This window comes from Cyprinus carpio, chromosome A18, assembly GCF_018340385.1.
Source record: "Cyprinus carpio isolate SPL01 chromosome A18, ASM1834038v1, whole genome shotgun sequence".
Classification (NCBI taxonomy): Eukaryota; Metazoa; Chordata; class Actinopteri; order Cypriniformes; family Cyprinidae; genus Cyprinus; species Cyprinus carpio.
The window spans coordinates 9,704,069-9,725,146 of record NC_056589.1 but is presented as its reverse complement, the minus strand read 5'-3'; the positions used below and the strand labels follow the sequence as shown (position 1 = coordinate 9,725,146).

Here is a 21,078-nt window from a genome sequence, read left to right as displayed (position 1 = left end):
ATTGGTCTGTGAAGCTTAACTGATGATCCATCACAACTCCTAGGTTTCTGGCTGTCCTGGAAGGAGTTATGGTTGACGAACCCAGCTGTATAGAGAAGTTGTGATGAAACAATGGGGTACTGGAACCACCAGCAGTTCAGTCTTAGTAAGGTTGAGCTGAAGGTGATGGTCATTCATCCAGCTAGAAATGTCACTCAGACAGGCTGAAATGCGAGCAACTACCGTCGGGTCATCTGGTTGGAATGAGAAGTAGAGTTGAGTGTCATCAGCGTAGCAGTGATAGGATAAGCCTGATGCTTCGAGAATGATAGATCCTAATGACGTCATGTAGATGGAGAAGAGAAGCGGTCCAAGTACTGAGCCTTGAGGAACCCCAGTAGCAAGTTGTTGTGACTTAGAAACTTCACCCCTCCAAGACACCATGAAGGATCTATCAGAAAGGTAGGAGTTAAGCCACTGGAGTGCGGCTCCAGAGATGCCCATCTTTCTGAGGGTGGACAGGAGAATCTGGTGATTACCGGTGTCAAAAGCAGCAGACAGGTCCAGCAAAATGAGTACTGAGGATTTTGAAGCTGCTCTTGCAAGTCGCAGGGCTTCAGTAACCGAGAGCAGGGCAGTCTCAGTTGAGTGGCCACTTTTGAAGCCAGATTGGTTGCTGTCCAGGAGGTTGTTCTGTACAAGAAAAATAGAGAGCTGGTTGAACACAGCTCCTTCGAGTGTCTTTGCAATGAATGGAAGAAGGGATACCGGTCTGTAGTTTTCTAGAAGTGCTGGATTTAGAGATGGTTTCTTCAGCACCCGAGCCTGCTTAAATGCTGAGGGAAATGTTCCAGAGTGAAGAGAGGAGTTGATAATGTGAGTAAGTGAAGGTATGACCCCAGAGATTGCTAAGTAAGACATTTTCCTGGATCAACATATTTTGTTGATCCTGGATCAACATTACGGTCCAAAAATACAGATTTAACCCAATCCCTACCCCTAAACCTAATCTTACCCATAATTTATTCCTAAAATCAGAGGGAAATGATAGCTGATTAACAAGGATGTAGAAGCACCTAATCCTCATTTTAAGCCTAAAACTGACATTTCCTGAAAAGTTATCTCTCAATTCTGATTGGAATGATGTTCCAGGATCAGCAAGGATGTTGATCCAGGAACATGTTGTACTTGGTCAATTCACGCGCACTGCCTTCCAGAGCGCCCTCCAGTGTTGGCTCCAGCCCCAGAGCTCACTCCAGTGTCAGCTCCAGCCCCAGAGATTGCTCCAGTGTCGGCTCCAGCCCCAAGACTCACTCCAGTGTCATCTCCTCGAAAGCACTTTACTGTGCCTGCTCCTACAGAGCGCCCTCCAGTGCCAGCACCACGTAAGTGCTATCCTGATCCCCAGTTAAGCCCATGGAGGGTTCCTGTTTCCCTGTTAAGCCCAGGGAGGGCTCCTCTTTCCCTGTTAAGCCCAGGGAGGGCTCCTCTTCCCCCGTTAAGCCCAGGGAGGGTTCCTGATCCCCCGTAAAGCCCAGGGAGGGCTCCTGATCCCCTGTTAAGTGCAGGGAGGGCTCCTGATCCCCCGTTAAACCCAGGGAGTTCTCCTGATCCCCCGTTAAGCCCCAAAAGTTCCCCCATGTTTATTTTTTATTTATTTTTTTTATTTAGGGGTAGGACTTCAGCCATAGAGACCAAGGCCTCGGAGGCTGCTCCGCCATGACCTCCTGAGTCCCCTGCTCCACCATGGCCTCCCGGGTCTCCTGATCCACCATGGTGCCCTGAACGTGTCTGTCCTAAGGAACCTCCAGAGCACCCACCCCCACCTCCCCATTGGATGTTGTATAGCGTTAGGACACGCCTTCCGGGGGGGGGGGGGGGCGTTATGTCAGAATCTGTTCTGTGTTTTGGTTTGCATGTGCTCCGTGGCCCAGTTTCTGTCTCCCTGCATTGATTTCATTCCAGGTGTTCCCCATTTGTTTTGATTGATCCCAGGTGTGTCTCGTCTTCCCATTATCCTATTCAGTGTTTAAATGGTGTATTTAGTCCAGCATCCGGTATCGTTGGTGTCAACTCCTTGTGCTACGTGTGATTACTATATAAATAAATCCGTGTGCTCTCTCCAAACCTCCAAACACCACACACCGTGTTCCCCCACCCCCCAGAAAGATCCCAGGGAAATGATCTTGTTGTTAGACTAAGTTGTTAGACTGTTGTTTAGGCTTCCTTGATTACTGCGAGCATCGTCAGCAGGAACTCTTCTCGCTATAACAGAGTTATTTTATTGGGCATCTGTGAGTTGTGGCCTCTCAGTGAGCCTCCTTATAGGATGTCCTGAGCATGGGGCATAGTTAGGCCTTCTCTCATTTTAGAAAGTCATTATGCTGAGGTCTCTGCTCCTAGAGCTCGGTCATTTACTGTGAGTGTCCTCAGGCCTCCTCTCGCTACAGAGAGTTATTTTTTGAGGCCTCCGCTCCTAGAACTCAGCTAGGTAGAATAGAGAGCTGCTAGGCCACCTCTCATTGAGAGGTGTTGTATTTAGGCCTCCACTCTGCAGAGCTTTACCGGCCAGCTGGCTTTGAATGTTAGGCTCTCCTGAGCCTTCTTGGATGCTGGCCTCACTAAGAACATAGTTAGGCTTCCTATCTCCTGTTGAGGCCTCCATTCTGTGCTCCAGTCTAAGGTTGTGTTGCTGGTGTAGGGGTGAGGACTCCTTTGAGTCTTTGACTTAGTTCAGCCGATAAGGCACTCATCCATTCAGCATGGCGGCGTGGGTATACCATTCCCCATAGAGCCCTCTGGGGGACTCGGGTTACGCATGTAATGCATGTCGTGGCCTAATGGTTAGAGAGTAGGACTTGGTCGCAGCTTCGAGTCTTGGTACCGGCAGGGATTGAAGGTGGGGGGGAGTGAATAACCAGTGCTCTCTTCCACCCTCAGTTACCATGACTGAGGTGAGAACCTTGAGCAATGCACCGAACCCCCAACTGCTCCCTGGTCGCCCCAGTAAAAAAGGCTGTCTACTGCTCTGGGTGTGTGTTCAGTGTGTGTGTTAGTTGGGTTAAATGCACAGTATGGTTTACCATACTTGGCCACGTGTCATGTCACACTTAACGAATTCCTGCTTGTTTCCTTCAGACAAGAAGTTGATGACGTATATTACAGGTGCGCTTTTATATTCTCGAAGAAGTTGATGACGTATATTACAGGTGCGCTTTTATATTCTCGGACACACCAGTTGTGACGTCATCAGATGCCGCCTGCCAATGTCAAGTTCATTGTTGTGTTTAGACTCATGCTTTATGTCATAGGCATTCCCCATAGTGCCCTCTGGAGGATGCAGTGTCTCATTCTTCTTCTCAGGGAACTATTACATGTGTAACCAGAGATGTTTTCCCAAAGGATATTAAATAATTTCGTGTTTTGCAGCTGTACATTGCAATTTTAATCCCGTCTGGATCTGCCTAATGTTTCCCATACAACCTCTTTTAAAATTACATTGCAAATTACCTGCTGTTTTCAGCAATTTCAAAGGTTCTCTGAGAAATCTAATCCCACCCAAATTGATAATGTATAGTATCCCAATGCTTCTATCAATAGTAAAATAAAATAATTAATTAAAATACATACACATCATACAGGGTATATGCATCACACTGTGTTGCTAACATACAGACAAAGATACAGATCTTGGGTGCTTCTCAATTATTATTGTGCATCCTCTTTTCCTTTCCACACATCTTAGCTCCACCCTTTCAGGATGCGAGGGAAGGACGCATGTAAAAGACACGAGGATGGAGGCATTGAATCAAGTGAAATTATATAGTCCTTGCTCCCTTAAGAGTCACTTCAAAGCATTGTCAATTAATGATGACTCTACACCGCTGGATTTAGCTTGCACATCGGGATTTTTGAACATTATAGATAATTATTATTTATATTGTAATAGTTTAAACCTCCATAAAAAATACCACATTTGTATATATATATATAATTATATATATATATATATATATATATATATATATATATATATTACCAATTATTATTAACAATGAATTATTCCAAGTCATTAACTGTTTTTTGTTGTTGTTGTTGTTGTTGTTGTATAGTATTACAATTTGTTTCATTTTCTTTCATTTTCTTGTGCTTTGATATAATTCTGCAACTGTCCTACATTAAAGTCATTCTCTATTCTCAATTAACCAATATAAGAGGCATTCATTTAACAATTAAAAGCAATAAGCCTCATGATCCCTCGTCACTCCCCGATCCTTGCCACCTCATGGTGCAATTAGAGAACTGAGATATCCTACAAGATGGCTGAGCTCGATCAGTTTCTGGGTCATAGGATGGAGGACGGAGGAACGAGGAAATGAGGAGGGACATTGAGAAACGCACCTTGTATTTAATCTAAACTCATGACACAAACAAAGTAAATTACACAAACACAGCTAAAACTAAAAAGCTAATCATATAAGTAACCATGACAACACAAAGAGAAGCAGGGAAAAAAAGAGGAAACCATGAAACTGATGAAAACAAACTAAAAGTCCAAACTAACTGAACATATTCATGACAATATGATGCACTCAACTACAGCACATAAACTTCTAAAGAACACACCCTCCTCCTCTGTAGAAACACAAGGAAGTTATTCCTATTTGAATCAGTACATTCAGACAGACAATATCACAAATGTCCGGTTGTAAGAATGATAACTAATCCTATCAAAAAAAAAAAAAGAAGGGCTATAGATTTACATTGGAGGAGGAATCCAAGCTTCATCGAATGGCACAGTAAAAAGTCAAAACAATATATATTCATGTGTTTACTGCTATTGTGTACATATTTAAATGCATTTATAAATGTGTCTGACCATTATATAATTTGCACATAATGATGTGAGGGGGTCCTCTGTACCCCAATAGCTCCAAAGCACTTCAAAGTGTACTTTATGGTATATTGTTGTTGGCAGTGGAGAAGCAACATATTCAGAAAAAAAAAAAAAAAAACCTTGACATTTCCAAGTGTGTTATGTCCTGTGTCTGTGTCACTATATTATGTCATACAGTACATCAAGGACTTTGGCAGATCTTGTTACAGACTTGTGCTAGAACTCTGTGTTCAAGCAGAAAATCAGAAAACAAAGGCTGTTCTTCCAAAAATCCCATGCTATTTGTTTTTGGCCTCCTTATGTAATCTTCCATTACAGCACATGACCAGTAGGCCTAGTCTGTAGCATCTGGCTTTCTTTTGCCTGATCAAATCAAATATTCTCACCCACTCCTGTCCACTTTCTCTCAAGGTGGTATAAAGTGATGCTAAACACTCAAAAGTGGGCTTGCAGCCCTTTATCGAGTTCTGTATTTTCTCACTAAGCACTACACAGGCTAAGAAGCACAGGGCCAGTTTAGATGAAGTGGAGATGACAAACTTACACATCTTAATAATGTGTAATCAACTGAATTTTTTTCAAAGATAATTTGGTAAACTAAAGTAAGAATAACTGCCATAAACCTTGTAATGACCATATAGCTAATATGTTTAGAATTATTTAAATAATCTTTCATGCTGATTTGCTCTGACACATTTGAGAACATCTTTTATCTCATTGACTTTCTTTGAAAGGACTCATAAGCTTCTCACAGCTATGGTAACAAAAAATGATGCTCTTTGCATGTACAGACATTTACGCACAATGCATATGTACAACAGAATAGATATTTTCATCAGATTGCAGAGTTTAGGGTATAAAAACTTTGCATTCAGTATATAAAATATGACGGAATGTATTCAGACTGAAAAATCTGTACAATCACAATATGAACAATGAAGACTGAACTTACGGAATACTCCTTACCCACTGAACTAGCATAGACAATTTACAATTTAACTGACTGGTAATTTCAGATCAGAACAAATCACAAAAAAACGATGCTCTCAGGTGGAAGTTATGTAATGCCCTCTAGATCATAGGTTGGGTCTCATCTGGTGGGTCAACACCAAAAAAAAAAAAAAAAAAACTATCTATCTATCTATCTATCTATCTATTAATAGATAGTATATAGATATATTATATGAATAGATAGATTTTAAGGACGTATTTGTTTACTTTTGAAAGCTGAACAATTTTGTGCAGCGTTGTATTGTGTTCATCCCCACTTACTAAATGTACATGTCTAATCTGGGACCTGAAACAAAATCAGTTGAGAACCACTGATCTACATCCCACTTGCAAGACAAGAAAAGATTTCTTTTCTGTGCAAGAGCAGGTTTGAGCAGAGCATTTCTGCAGGGAGCTGAGATTTATGGTTTATGTGACATTTAATGGGCCTTTTTTTGTTCCGTTTCCACTTTCTGGCATAGCATGAGAGCTCGTGCGGAGAGGCAGCATATGGTGTTGATGTAAGAGCTTTGCCAGGTGTAGCTGAATTTGATCTTGGCTCTAGCACACAAAGGGAGTACAGTTCATCCCACAGCCAGGCAATCAGGATCGCTGCCTTAATACAGACTAAACCATCGGCTCCATAAGTGTTGAGTCTTCTGTAATTCATTGTCCCAGAAGGACTTATGGCATCTTATATTGATGAGATCCTGCCTAAGACAATTGGTGATATAATTGTTGCTCTTTTACCCAGAATAGCACAAAAGTAATAATAATTTCCTTTGAAGGGTTAGTTCACCCAAAAAACAAAAGATCTGTCATCATTTACTGAGCCTCATGTTTTTCTAAACCCATAAGTTTTTCATTCATCTTTGAAGCACAAATGTCCTTCCACTGAAAGTCTATGCAACTTTGGCACTTCAAAATGTTCATAAAGACTGTTCAGTCCAAGTCTTTTGATGAGACACTATCACTTGATGAACACATTTAAGTTATGCTTTTATTCCCATATAAACATTGATCAATGCACATACATAGAGCTTATCAAATATAAAAACACTGGGCCAAAATAGTGTATTAAATAAATATTCTGTATATGTGACATGAATGTTCACCAAACTATTGTTTGATTGGACACAGACACATATGCCAAAGCCTCCCATTAAAAAAGCTGATAAGCTAATTGATTTTGCTAGTCTAACTATGCATTATATGATAATATGGTAAGTGGTGTTTTATTTTTGGGGCTTAGCATTGTATTTGCTATTTGGAAAACAGTGTTACACATCAAAGAGAATTATGTTTCCCAAGAATGCATTTGCATTACTAATGTGCATGAGTTTGGTAGGATTCTCACCTGGAAATTTCCAGCATAATCCTCCTCTTGGTCACCATTGTGCCCTTCCTTCAGAGCGATAAGGGTAAAGCCTCTGAAGTATGCAGGGTTGGTTGCATACAGGGTTACTGAAAATAATCACAATAAAAATAATCAGTTCCGTAAAATATACGGTAAAAAACTGGCAGCTGTGGTTGCCAGAATTATACCATAAACAAAAAATACGGTAACACCATTTTAGGTTTAACAGTTTTATACCGTAAAAAATATGGTGACACCATTTTAGGTTTAACGGTTTTACCTTAAATGTACAGTTTAATACCGTAATTTAACTGATATAATATTAATATACCAACTTATTGAAGTACTGAAATCTGTTTTGTACCTTTGTAATACACTGATAACCACCAAAAGCAGCTAGTGATAAGAAAGTCACATAATGAAACAAAGCCCATCACAAGCAACTTTTAAATAATAAGATACATAGAAGGTGCACAGTGTCATTCACACAAGCACTAAACACCATCATGGTGAGACTCATTAAACAGAAATATGCGATAAACATTAATTTAACAACATTATATGTAACATACAACCCAAATAAACATAACAGATAAGAAAAAATTAAGAAGAAACATTGTTATTTCAAAGAAAAAACATCAAATTCAAACTAAATTTGAAATGCAACGCAGAGAATTCTGGGAATTTGTACTGTAGCAGTTTTTTACCGTTAAAATCAGTCATTTACTTTAAAATTACATGTAAAGTCCAATACAGTTTTTCACCGTATATAGTAGGGGAATTTACCATAAACCATTTAAAAGGTTTTTACTGTAGCATTTTCACAGTATTTTACCGTTAAATTTACGGTCATTTCTGGTTGCTGTCATATGTTAATCATCAAAATCAATAAAAAAAACATACAATGATATCAGGTATCTGATGCTGAATTGGTAGATTTTGACAAGTTTTGGCCATACAATCTTTAGCCATTGAGGATAAACTCATTTAACTTGTTGTTTGCAGTGGAGGGCCTGAAGGAGACAGCTGCAAATGCTTGGAAGATAAGTGTGGAAAGCAAGATGCCTACATTTTGAAGGAAAGAGCCAAAACAGCTGATGCCGGAGCAAGGTGAGCACTGGTTATATGCTCCAGCAGTTAAATTTAGATAGCTTATCCACTCCCAAAATTGCATTTAGGAACTTCACTTCTTTTCTAGTCCAAGAACTGTTGAGCATTTTTTTTTTTTAAATGCTCAAATACCTCCAGTAAAATGGTCATGCAACCCATTTTAAATTATTGGTTAATAGAATCATTACAAATTAGAAATATTATAAACCTTTAATTTGCCTATTCATATCAATTTGCAGTATCATGAGAAAACAGGAATAGCTGTAAATGTTTTGTTTATTCATTCAGTCATTTTGTAATATGACAACCCTATCTAACATAAATCCAACCATCTATGGCATATCTTTTTAAACATTTAAATTGTAAGGATTTTGAATTGGGAATTAGGAATTGGGAGATTTAAGCAGCATTTAAACAGAAGCATTTATAGAACTGGAAAAATGGAAAATAAAATTTTTCAATACAGTGTTTAACAGACACTGTAGTTCACAAATTAAAATAAAATTAAATATGTGACAGTTCACCCAGATATAAAACTTGACGCTGATAAAATACATCCGTGTCCTGATAACACAGTTCAGCTATTAAAATCTACTGTTTTGTTCTACCCCTTGCTTAATGTACAAAAAAAAAAAAAAAAAAAAAAAAAAAAAAAAAAAAAAATTTAAAAGTTTGTTCTCATTTAAAATCAACAATTATGACCTTTGGACTTTTTACTGAAAATATTTTGAAAACACGTTATAGTTACTGAAAACTTCTCCGTTTGCAATCAGCTTGCTAGTTTTTCAACCAAAGAACAGCTGACATAGCAGCTTGCTAGTTTTTCAGACAAAGACCAGTGAGCGCACTGTGAAGTCTCTCTGTCCGCGCAGGTGGTCCTGACAACAGCTGAAATAGTGACATGTACCTCGGTAAGTGCTGCCGGGTTGATAATGCTCCGGGTCTCCTTCCACTCGCAGTCTGAACTCACTGAAGCCCTCCCTCCTGCCTCCAGCTCCGTGAGGCTGAGCCCGCGTTATCCAGCTGCAATAGCCGTCAGATGGAGTCGCTCTGTCCGCCGGCTCCTCGGGCATACTCGCGCACACGCAGCCGGTTAACAGCAGCAGGACAGCGGCTCTCCACATCTCTGATCTCTTCGCTTTCATTTTCCAATATGCATTTACAAGCGTGTATCTAGAGTGTTGAACTCTAGTGGAAACTAAACTTGGCTGTTATAACAGGCTCCCATGTACGCAGATGCTGATATCCCCGCCTTCACCGTGTTGTTTTGCCATACTGAATAGAGAAAGAGAGATGAGGAATCGCCCGTCTGTAACGAGTGGCACATTCAGAGTGGACTGACTCGGTGTGCTGCTGTCTCACACTGACAGCTGAATGGATTCAGCCACACAAACTTAAAAACAAAGACACATGCTCAGAGCAGAGATCCCCGGGTTTCAGATATTTTGAGGATTGTCAGAAAAATGTAGGCCTATGGTCCTCCATATTAATTAGGCTAGATTATTAAATCGTTTATTCATGTTTGTTCGTTGATTGATTGATTTATTTACTTACTTATTTTAATTATTTATTTATTTATAATAAACACTCTGAATTTATTACAGCAGTTATTTGGTTCTCCTTTCTTGTTAGGATTTGTCCTGAACCCCTAAACTTCAACTTCTGTTTCAAATTTCAACCTTTATTTTGCCTTTTGTAAACATTATATTAAGAAATAAAACAATAAAAATAAAAAGGATCCACAACTATGACTGTGTTGTTATTAGTATTTTCCTTCTTTAAAGAAAATGAAGTGTGTCATTTCTTCACGTCACCAAACCATACTTCAAAAATACTGTTTCAAATAGGGTGGACCCCAGATAGCGTCAACAAATGGTTAGTTCCACTCCAAGCACATGCTATTGGTTGAAGCAATATTGTTTTCTGGTAAGGATGCTTAAAGGCACAGTGCACTCAAAACCTTTATGACTTTCTTCTATGGAACCATGGAAAACTGGTAGTACAGAACTGGTAATGTGGAAATGTTTCAGTGGAGTGGATTGTCTTAAACCATTTTAAGTGAGGAAATTCCTTCTGCCACAAACTCAAATCTCAACAAGCCTCAGTTAGCCTATAATTAGAAAATGTCATTTTAGAACTAGAATTAAAGGAACACTGAATTGCTTCATTGAAGTTAAAAGCTTACTACATTATAGAGTATTATGAGAAAGAGATGGACTGATCAAGTGTGATTATCTGCATTTGATACAGTGTTCATTCTTTAGGTTATTCTCATAATCATAATTAAAATATTGTTTGAATGTCTGCTGAGAAAAGTGATATATTTATCATAGTATCCTTTCAACTGTTAAGGGGATTTCCCATGCTGGTCAATGCATTTGTAGGTTGCATACAAGGTGCTGAAAGTAAAATACTGTACTTGTTTACAACCTTGTTTCATTCCCTTTCAAAATGATAGGCTTTGCTACTAATCCACTCATAAAACAGTTGCTTGTCACCATCTAATGGAATGTAACCACAGTCACCATAACTAACACGCAGACTGCTTCTCAATACCAAATACTATTATTAAAAACTACTATTTATATAAAATAATATTTATTGAACAATAATATTTAATAAACAAGTTGCTAAATAATTTAGTTAAAAGTACAAGCACTATCTTTATTAATAAACCATATATTTGAAATTTAAACAACTACGTTGTTTCCTTAAAAAAAAAAAAAAAAAAAAAAAAAAAAACGATTGAAACCTGTAATGGCCTTCCCCTTTAATTTGTTTTGCTTGGCGTCACCACTAGATGGCGAAATATACTTATTGCATATAAGGGAGAGGAAACAAAGCAAGAGTATTTTCACGTTTGTTCTTGATCTAACAAGCTCGAGAAAATGGTTTAAGCTTTAAGCTTTAGTATCCCTTTGGCAAGCAGAGCGAGGTACGTTAGTTTGTTTTCTATGTATTTCTTTTGTACTATTTGTTTAATTTGAACAATGTTAAATGTGTAGTGAATGTTTGTTTGGTTGTTTATATTGTGAATGTTGATTGTCTATTTTGCTTTATTTATGTATTGTTTTTTGTTTTCTTTGTAGTTTTACGGTGCCACCATGCTGTGATACAATTGTTATGGTGCTATGAAGTTAATGTGTAAACACAGTGTTATGATGTATGGAGAACATTTGCAACAAAGAATTGAGACAACGATCACTTCAGCAATGAAGTTTATTGCATCTTAAAATAAATCGAAGGCACCCGTCGAAAACTCTCTGTTTCTTTTCTATGAAACTGAAGGGCCGCTGCTACACATGAGGTTTCATTGTGTTGCTGTTGTTTCATCGCGTGAGTGGGACACTGGACTTTGCATCTAAAGCGCTGATTGAATCACGTCACGTCACGTCACAGGAGACGGATACTTCATCAGGATTGTAAAATTACACAGTCAGTTGGAGCGCGGCTCATTCACGAACGTTTGGATGGTGATCGTATATCAACGTTACCGTTACAGATGAAAAGGTAAACTTTCAGTAAAAGAACGTTACATGAAGTAAGACTGCAAATACAACTTTCTGGACTGTGTGAGTTGAAATCTTTACAATTAAAGACCCTTTAGATGTTTAAAAAATATTTTGAATTTTATAGAGAATTGAAGTGCAAGATATGAAGTTGAATGAGTTATGAAATATTGATTTAAGACGTTGAAGTTATTGATTTGAGTCTGATTTTATAAGTTATTGACTGCCACAGGTAAACGCTGGGGTTTATATTTATGGTAGCCTATATGTTACAAGCACGTGTATAATGTTGAATGTCAAAGAATTTGTGATCATGTTGCATATATAATTTGACTTTTACCATCGCTGATTATTTGAAGTGTCTAAATTATAGATGTCTGATATGAGTAATTCATTGCTCTCAAGTTGTAGACAGACAAAAATGGAAGACACAGTTGAGCAAATGGCAGCGCAAGCAAGTCAAAAGTTAGTTCCTGCTAAGGATTTAAATATTTCTAAAGAAATGCAACCAGTTAGATCAAGATCAAGTTCTCGAAAAAGAAATCGTACAGAGAAAGGCCTAGAGATGCATAAACAGGAGACCCAGAAGCAAGAGAAAGCTTTTAATAAAGCTTATGGATCCTGGAAGCAGACCACTAGGGAAACTAGGTCTAAATTGAAAGCTTTATGCACATATGAAGAGCTTGAACATATTTTAAAGGACATTCAAACCAAACATGATGTAGTCACCCAGCGTTATGCTCCCTTATTGCGCAATCAAACAACAACTTCAGAGATTGTTAAAAGAGTAGATGTTTGTGCCACACTAACCGCAGAAATTTCTGATTTGGTGAGCAAACGAATAGAAACTGTTGAGCAGATCCAACAAAAAGAAGTTGTAAAGGAGAGAGTAAGGCAGACATTAAATAAAGAGGAGTATGCCTCTGTCTTTGGTTACACAAACACCGATACCATCATCTCAGAAAGCCTAATAACATCGGAGACCTCTTCCAGAGCTTCCAGCAAAAGAGTCGACGCAGAAGCTGAACTCGCAGCTAAAGTAGAGCAAGCGAAGGCTAGCGAAATTCACAATCAGCAGGCCAGATTACTTGAGATGGAGAAAGACTGGAAGCTGAATGAAGCAAGAATGCTAGCAGAGGTGAAACAGAAAGAATCAGAGATGCGTCTAAGGCTGGAAGAAGAAAGGACTAGGCTGCAGATGCTACAAGCAGATAAAGAAGTCAAGGTAGCCGCAGCTCGAGAGAACATCTACAATAATCATGAGAGTAATCTTGAAGAGGAGGGGAGAGGTAATGCAACGTGGTCTGGAGGGAGAGCGGTTGGAAACCAACCCCAGCTGAATCCTCAGGTAGAGTCATTCCATCCTCAAGCATTTCAAGAGGTAAAGACAACTCAAGAGACTGAGAACTTAGCTCAAGTGTTAGCGAACTCTCTAAGCATAAATCGATTACCTGTCCCAGAGCCAACGACTTTCACTGGTGATCCTTTGAAGTTCATTGATTGGAAAATGTCCTTCACCGCACTTATTGATCGTAAATCAATTCCTGCAAGCGAGAAGATGTTCTACTTGAAAACCTATCTTGCTGGAGAAGCTCGAAAGGCTGTGGAAGGTTTCTTCTATAGAAATTCTCATGATGCATACCAGGGCACCTGGAAGGTCCTTGAAGAGCGGTATGGAAACCCGTTCATTGTTCAGAGAGCCTTTCGAGAAAAACTCATGAGATGGCCTAAGGTGGGAGTAAATGACCCACTTTCCTTACGAGAATTCACTGACTTTCTACAAGGTTGGGAAGCTATTCCGCATGTCAAAGGTTTGGCTATTTTGAATGACTGTGAGGAAAACCATAAATTACTAAAGAAATTACCTGAGTGGATTGTACGTAAATGGAGCAAAATTGTGGTTGAAGAGTTAGACATGACTGGCGATTATCCAAGTTTTAAACAATTTGTAGCGTTTTTGCAGAAGGAGTCTAAAATAGCTTGCAATCCATTCACTTCTCCACTTCTACTGAGTTCTAAAGTTTCAGATGAGAAATTTCCCAAAAGAGTCAGAGCCTTTAACACAAAAGCTCAAGTTAAAGATTCAACAAGAACAGAATCTAAGATGATATCACCATGTTCTGTTTGTAGGAGTGAAACCCATAGTATCTCTAAATGTCCTATTTTTGCAGAAAAGCCCATGGATGACAAAAGGTCTTTTATTCGTGAGAATCATATCTGTTTTGGATGTCTGAGAAAGGGGCATATTTCCAAAGACTGCAAAAGACGGCATATTTGTGGCACATGTAGCTTTCGCCACCCAACTTGCTTGCATGAAGATAAAATCAAAAGGCCTGTGAATGTATCAAGAATGGGGTTCACTCCTACGGAAGTGCACACAAATCAAGAAGCTCAAAGGGTTATGTCTCATACAGTAACACAACGTGCTTCTGCTACCTCTAGCATTGTTCCTGTTTTTATTTCAACAGTGGATAAGCCATGAAATTAGATTCTCACATACGCTTTACTTGACACACAGAGTGATTCGACTTTTATTTTGAAAGATTTTCTAGATGAGCTCCAAGTAAGCAGTCAAGCAGTGAAGTTGAGACTTAGTACTATGACGACTACAGATACAGTCACCCCAAGTAACAAGGTTAGTGGCTTACAAGTGCGAGGACTCCAAGGTGGGAAATGTATTAAAGTACAGCAAGCCTATACTTGTGACTTTATTCCCGTGGATAAAGCTTATATTCCAACGAGAAAGACTGCGTTGCAATGGCCTCACCTTAAGCACATTGCCAATGAGTTACCACCACTTCAGAGCTGTGATATAGGATTGTTAACTGGATATGATTGTCCTTTAGCATTAGCTCCTTTAGAGGTCATTATCGGTACTGAAAATGAGTCTTTTGCACAGAAAACAGAGCTGGGTTGGAGCATCATTGGCCTTTGTAATCCCCACCGGGACAGGCAAGGAAGTCAAAGTTTCATTCATCGAGTTTCAGTGAAAGAATTGTCAGTTCCATCAGCTAATGATGTTTAAAGGTTAGAGTCAGATTTCAATGAGAAGGGTTATGAGGATAAATATGTGTCCCAGGAAGACGTCCGTTTTATACGTCTTCTTAGTGACAATGTCAAACATAAAGAAGATGGACATTTTCAACTGCCCCTTCCTTTTAAGAGCATCAGTCCTCCTTCACTACCTAATAACAAGAAGCTTGCTATGGTACGTTTGCAGCACTTGAAGAAGAAGCTGAAGTCAAATCAACAGTATCGTGATCATTATAAGGCCTTCATGGAAGAAATGTTCAGCAAGGGAGATGCAGAGATGGCTCCTGTTACATCTGATGAAGGAACAGTGTGGTATATACCCCATCATGGCGTTTACCACCCTCACAAGCCAGACAAGTTGAGGGTGGTATTTGATTGCTCTGCAAAATTTTGTGGTATTTCCCTTAATGACACTCTTCTCACTGGTCCAGATTTGATCAATTCTCTGGTGGGAGTACTTTGCCGGTTCAGGAAGGAAGCTGTTGCCGTGACATGTGATATCGAAAAGATGTTCCATCAATTTCATGTTCCTCCCGATAATAGAAATTACTTGCGATTCTTATGGTGGGAAAACGGAGATCTGGAAAAAGAGAACCCAAAAGAATATAGAATGACTGTACACCTTGGCGCCGCTTCATCTCCTGGATGTGCCAACTTTGGCCTTAAATACCTTGCAGAGCAGTATAAGTCTGAGTATCCCACAGCTTCGTCATTCGTGAAGAAAAACTTTTATGTTGATGACGGCTTGACTTCTGTTCCATTGATAGAGGAAGCGAAGGAATTGATTGTCAATGCTCAAACTCTGTGTAAGCATGGAGGGTTACGCCTCCATAAGTTTAATTCAAATGAGAGAAGTTCTTCAGAGTGTGAATTCCACAGAGTGGGCAATAACTACTAAACCTCTTAACCTGACTCCTGAAATAACTGGATACGTTCTTGGCATTCAGTGGTCTACAAAAGATGACACTTTCGGGTTTGACATCAAACTGAAAGACCAGCCTGGAAAATGTAGGGGTATTTTGTCAATTGTTGCTTCCTTGTTCGACCCTATTGGGTTGTTGCTCCTTTTCCTGTTGAAAGGAAAGTGCATTTTACAGGAGTTGTGCTGTAGAAATATTGGATGGGACGATCCTCTTCCTGATGACTTATTCCTACGGTGGAAGGAGTGGAAAAGTAGTTTTCAGGACTTGAAAGATTTCAGCATTCAAAGATGCTATCATCCGCCATCCTTTAGTAAAATTGTCTGGACAGAACTGCACCATTTCTCTGATGCAAGTAACCTGGGATATGGTGCATGTTCCTATCTTAGGTTCAAGAATGACAAAGATGAAGTACACTGTAGTCTCGTAATGGCCAAAGCTCGAGTTGCACCCACAAAAATCAAGAGCATTCCGAGACTGGAATTGTCTGCAGCTGTAGTTTCAGCCAGAATGAGTGTTATGTTAAAGGCTGAACTGGAACTGAAGATTGATCAAGAGTTCTTTTGGACTGATTCGCAGGTTGTTCTAGCATATGTCAACAATGAAGCCAGAAGGTTTCATGTGTTTGTTGCAAATCGTGTGCAGCTAATCCGGGAAATCACAAGTACACATCAGTGGTATTATGTCAATACATCTGAAAATCCTGCTGATCATGTTTCGAGAGGTCTCCTTGTCTCAGACATATCTTCAACAAATTGGATGTCAGCACCCAAATTTTTATGGGAACAAGAAGTGTGTCCCACCTCCTAATTCCTCAAATAATCTACTCGTGGGAGATCCTGAAGTCAGACTGGTTCAAGCATTAGTGACGAAGGGTGGTGTTAGTTCTAACTTTCTTGAACGATTTAATCACCTTTCTTCCTGGAGAACTCTCATTAATGTGATTGCTAGAATAAAAAGGCTGGCCTCAAGTCAAAAATATCTTAATGACATTGTGACTGTGGAAGAACAAGAAAAGGCATCTGAGGTTGTTATCAAGCTTGTTCAACAACAGGCTTTTTCCCAAGAGATAAGAGCAATTCAAGGAGGGAAGGTTCTTCAGAAATCAAGTGCACTTTTTCATCTCGATCCTATTTTGAAAAGTGGTCTTTTTCGAGTTGGAGGAAGATTGAAACAGTCATCTCTTAGGGAAGAGTTCAAGCATCCAGTGATCTTGCCGAAAGACAGCCACATCACCAAACTCATTTTGACACATTACCATGCCAAAATTTGTCATCAAGGGAGGTATCAAACACTCATGGAACTCAGAGCAAATGGGTTTTGGGTTATCGGTGGCAGCAGATCAGTATCTAAATTGATATACAAATGTGTACAATGTAGGAAGCTAAGACGGCCAGTAGAGGAGCAGCAAATGGCTGAGCTTCCTAAAGAACGGATTGAAGTCTATGCCCCTTTCTGTTACACTGGTATGGACTGTTTTGGCCCGTTTATCATAAAGAAGGGTCGAAAGGAGTATAAAAGATATGGTCTTCTCTTTACTTGCCTTTCTTCTCGAGCTGTTCATATCGAGATGTTGGGAAGATTTCCAACAGACATGTTCATTAATGCTCTAAGATGTTTCCTAAGCCTCCGTGGAGCTGTACGTCAACTTTATTGTGATTGTGGTACAAATTTTGTGGGAGCCAGAAATGAACTTCGAGAAGCTCTTAAAGAATGTGACGCAAAGACACTGGAGGCATTTCTTGCGGAAAATCAGTGCGAGTTTGTTTTTAATGCTGCTTCAGCTAGTCACTCTGGTGGTGTCTGGGAACGCCAAATCAGGACTGTGCGAAATGTGCTAAATGCTACGCTTTCTCAGTGCTCTGGCAGACTTGATGACTCTTCTCTTAGAACATTGTTTTACGAAGCGATGGCTATCGTTAACAGTCGACCCTTAACTGTAGATGGAATAAATGACCCCAAGTCACTGGAACCCATAACACCAAACCATCTTATCCTAATGAAGTCTAAGACAGTTCTTCCTCCTCCTGGTAACTTTCTGAAGGAAGACATGTATGCTACAAAAAGGTGGCGTAGAGTCCAGTACTTAATTTAACAGTTCTGGAGTCGTTGGAAAAGGGAGTATCTCCTAAATATTTCCACACGACAGAAGTGGCACGTACCTCAACGTAATCTTGAGATTAATGACATAGTCATCATCAAAGAGGACATGCTGCCAAGGAACCAGTGGCAGTTAGGTAGAGTAGTTGAGGTCATTCAAGGGAACGATGGCTTAGTCCGACGAGTTAAAGTTCAAACAGGAGAACGAAAACTAAAGACTAAGTTAGGGCATCACCCTAAACCTTCAATCATTGAGCGACAAATTCAAAAATTAGTGGTTTTACTTGAAAGCGAATGATTCAGTGTTCGGGACTCGTGCATTAGACAATTGTGTTAAACACAAGATTAAAATGTTTTTTTTGTTGTGTGTTATGTTGGAAAAGGGTCACTGAAGGTTGAAATCATGTATGATATTTGTATGGGTTTGTTTTGGTTTGTGTTTATCATAACATGATTGGTGGGAGTGTAATGGCCTTCCCCTTTATTTTGTTTTGCTTGGCGTCACCACTAGATGGCGAAATATACTTATTGCATATAAGGGAGAGGAAACAAAGCAAGAGTATTTTCACGTTTGTTCTTGAGCTAACAAGCTCGAGAAAATGGTTTAAGCTTTAAGCTTTAGTATCCCTTTGGCAAGCAGAGCGAGGTACGTTAGTTTGTTTTCTATGTATTTCTTTTCTATGAAGCTGAAGGGCCGCTACAAAACCTACTGAGCACATGACATGCAGGAAAAAAATAGTAGGCTAAATCGTATGCACAATTTACTATTTGTTCCCTCGATTTATAAATTGCGTGCACAATTTGCTAATTTGTTTCCTCGATTTGCTAAATCATGCACATGATTTATAAATTGTGAGAACAAATTAGTAGATTGTGCGCATGATTTAGCAAATCGAGGGAAAGAATAAGCAAATCGAGGGAAACAAAATAGTAGTGTAGTGTATGTTTTAGTACATTGAAGGAATAAATGAGTAAATAATTTTTTCTTGCATGTCATGTGCAGGGCTCCGTACAAACCACATTCAGTGGCACAACAACAGTCATATTTCTAAAATGATGGTGGTTTGGTCCTCCGCCATGACACTCTCTGTGAGAAAAAGTGAAATGGTTCCCTTGGCAATAGAATATCTCATGGCTGGAAATACCTCTCAGCCAATCAGATTTGAGGTCCAGATTTAAGGTTTAAATATACCTGTTTAACTGCTTGTTAACACAAATATCTAATCAACCAATCACCTGGCAGAAACTGCATTTAGGCATGTAGACATGGTCAAGGTGAACATTAATGGGGACTTTGAACGTGGCATAGTTATTGGTGCCAGGTGTGCTTGTCTGATCTTCTGGGATTTTCACACACAACCATCTCTAGGGTTTACAGAGAATGGCCAGAAAATGTGAAAATATCAAGTGACAGCAGTTCTGTAGACAAAAAAAAAAAAGTCTTCTTGATGCTAGAGGTCAGAGGAGAATGGCCAGACTGGTTCTGAGCTGATAAAAAAGGCAACTGTATCTCAAATAACCATTTGTTACAACAGTGGTATGCAGAAGAGCATCTCTGAACACACAACACGTCGAACCTTGAAGCAGATGGGCTACAGCAACAGAGGAGCACACTGGGTGCTACTCATCTCAGCTAAAAGCAGGAAAAACAAGATTTTTGTTTCCCGGTTTTCCCATGGCATGGAAATCACAGCTCGTTTTTCGACCCTAACCCACAGAGATCTCCCCTTTGTGGAGTATGCGTGGGCGTTCTGCAAGATTGCCGCTAAAGCAGCGCTGGACAATGCCATGGTCAACTCTCTGTTCTGGATCAAGGCCAACAGGACTGAGCTGGAGAGAAGGGATCCTCCGGTATCTGGAGAGTATCCAGCCCCAATTCAGAACCACTCTGTCGTCAAGCCTGCCGTCTGCGGCATTCTCACGCCCGCCAGCCGCAGCTTTCTGAAGCCCACCGACCGCTCTGAAGTCTAGTCCTCCGGCAATGGCATTCTCAAGCCCGCCAGCTGCTCCAAAGTCTAGCCTGCCGGCCACTACAGTGTCAAATCCAGACCACACCCTTCACCCCAAACCTAAAGGGGAATCTGAGGAGGAGAAAGCTGTTGGTTCTAGTCCCTATGTCCGCTCCAGCAGCGGCTCCAGCCCCAGAGCTCGCTCCAGCCCCCCCCCCTTCCCAGAGCTCGCTCCAGTGTTGGCTCCAGCCATAGAGCTCGTGCCAGTGTCGGCTCCAGCCCCAGAGCTTGCTTCAGTGTTGGCTCCAGTTCCCGTGTCCAGCCCAAGGAGGGCCTCTAAAGATGATATGCTCCCCAAGGATTTTTTGGGGCGGGGTAGTAGGGGTCCATCCGTGGAGGCTGGGCCGAGTGCCAAGGCCAAGGCCAAGACTCCCTGTTCCGCCATGGCCTCCTGAACTGTCTGCTCTGCCATGGCACCCCAAAACTGCATGATCCGCCATGGCCTCGTGAACTGCCTGATCTGCCATGGCCTCCTAGTCTGCCGCTCTGTCATGGCTTCCTAGTCTGCCTGATCCGCCATGGGTCCTGAAACACCCCCAACCCCCCAAAACCCACACCCCCCACCCTCCCCGCTGGTTGTTATGAGGCATTTGGATGCTCCTTCCCGGGTGGGGGGAGTAATGTCAGACTCTGTTCCTGTCTTGTGTTGTGTTTTCCTCCCCCACGTGCTCCATGTTTATTAGTATGCCCTTATTTGGTCCTTCCTTTTCCTGTCCTTATTATTTTAATTTGTTCCCTAAAAGGATGTTCCCCTTTTAGTTCTATTGATCCCAGGTGTGTCCCATTGCTTCCTTTCTTACTTTAGCCCTGTGTTATTTCCTGTTTGGTGGTCTGGTATAGAACGTTGATCCCGGTGTCCTATGTGTGATTTTCCTTGATGTAAATAAAGTCTGTGATAATTCTAGAATCTCCTTCGTCTCCTCTCTCCTTTGACTCCTCGCTCCATCACAGTAGGCACAGCGTGACAAGTACCAACTGAGCACCATTTAAATGTCACCGCCTACATTGTTGCTGGTTTGGTTAACGCTGGTAAAAAGTTATGGAATTCAAGTTGATTAGTAATTTTTTTCCGAATAGCACGTGAACGAATTCTACGAAAGGCATGCAAAAGTGGACGTGAGGCTATGTCTCGGCAACGGTTTGGCCTATTGAAACCAAACTTGGTGTGTGTTAT

The 21,078-nt window shown here is 40.4% G+C and overlaps 1 protein-coding gene across 2 annotated transcripts in view; it reads right to left on the bottom strand.

The window, feature by feature from the left end:
• The window catches only part of LOC109051868 (spondin-1-like), a 224,995-nt gene extending 215,279 nt beyond the window's left edge, over nt 1–9,716 (bottom strand). Inside the window, exons 1-2 of one of the 2 annotated variants that reach the window (XM_042774979.1) lie at nt 9,241–9,716; nt 7,224–7,330 (exon numbers count right to left, since the gene is read on the bottom strand). In XM_042774979.1, the coding sequence (XP_042630913.1) occupies nt 7,224–7,330; nt 9,241–9,478 (345 nt within the window). In that variant the 5' untranslated portion in view covers nt 9,479–9,716. The remainder of the gene's footprint in view (nt 1–7,223; nt 7,331–9,240) is intronic. The other variant, XM_042774978.1, reaches the window with a different exon arrangement.
• Between the last annotated feature and the right edge of the window lie 11,362 nt (nt 9,717–21,078).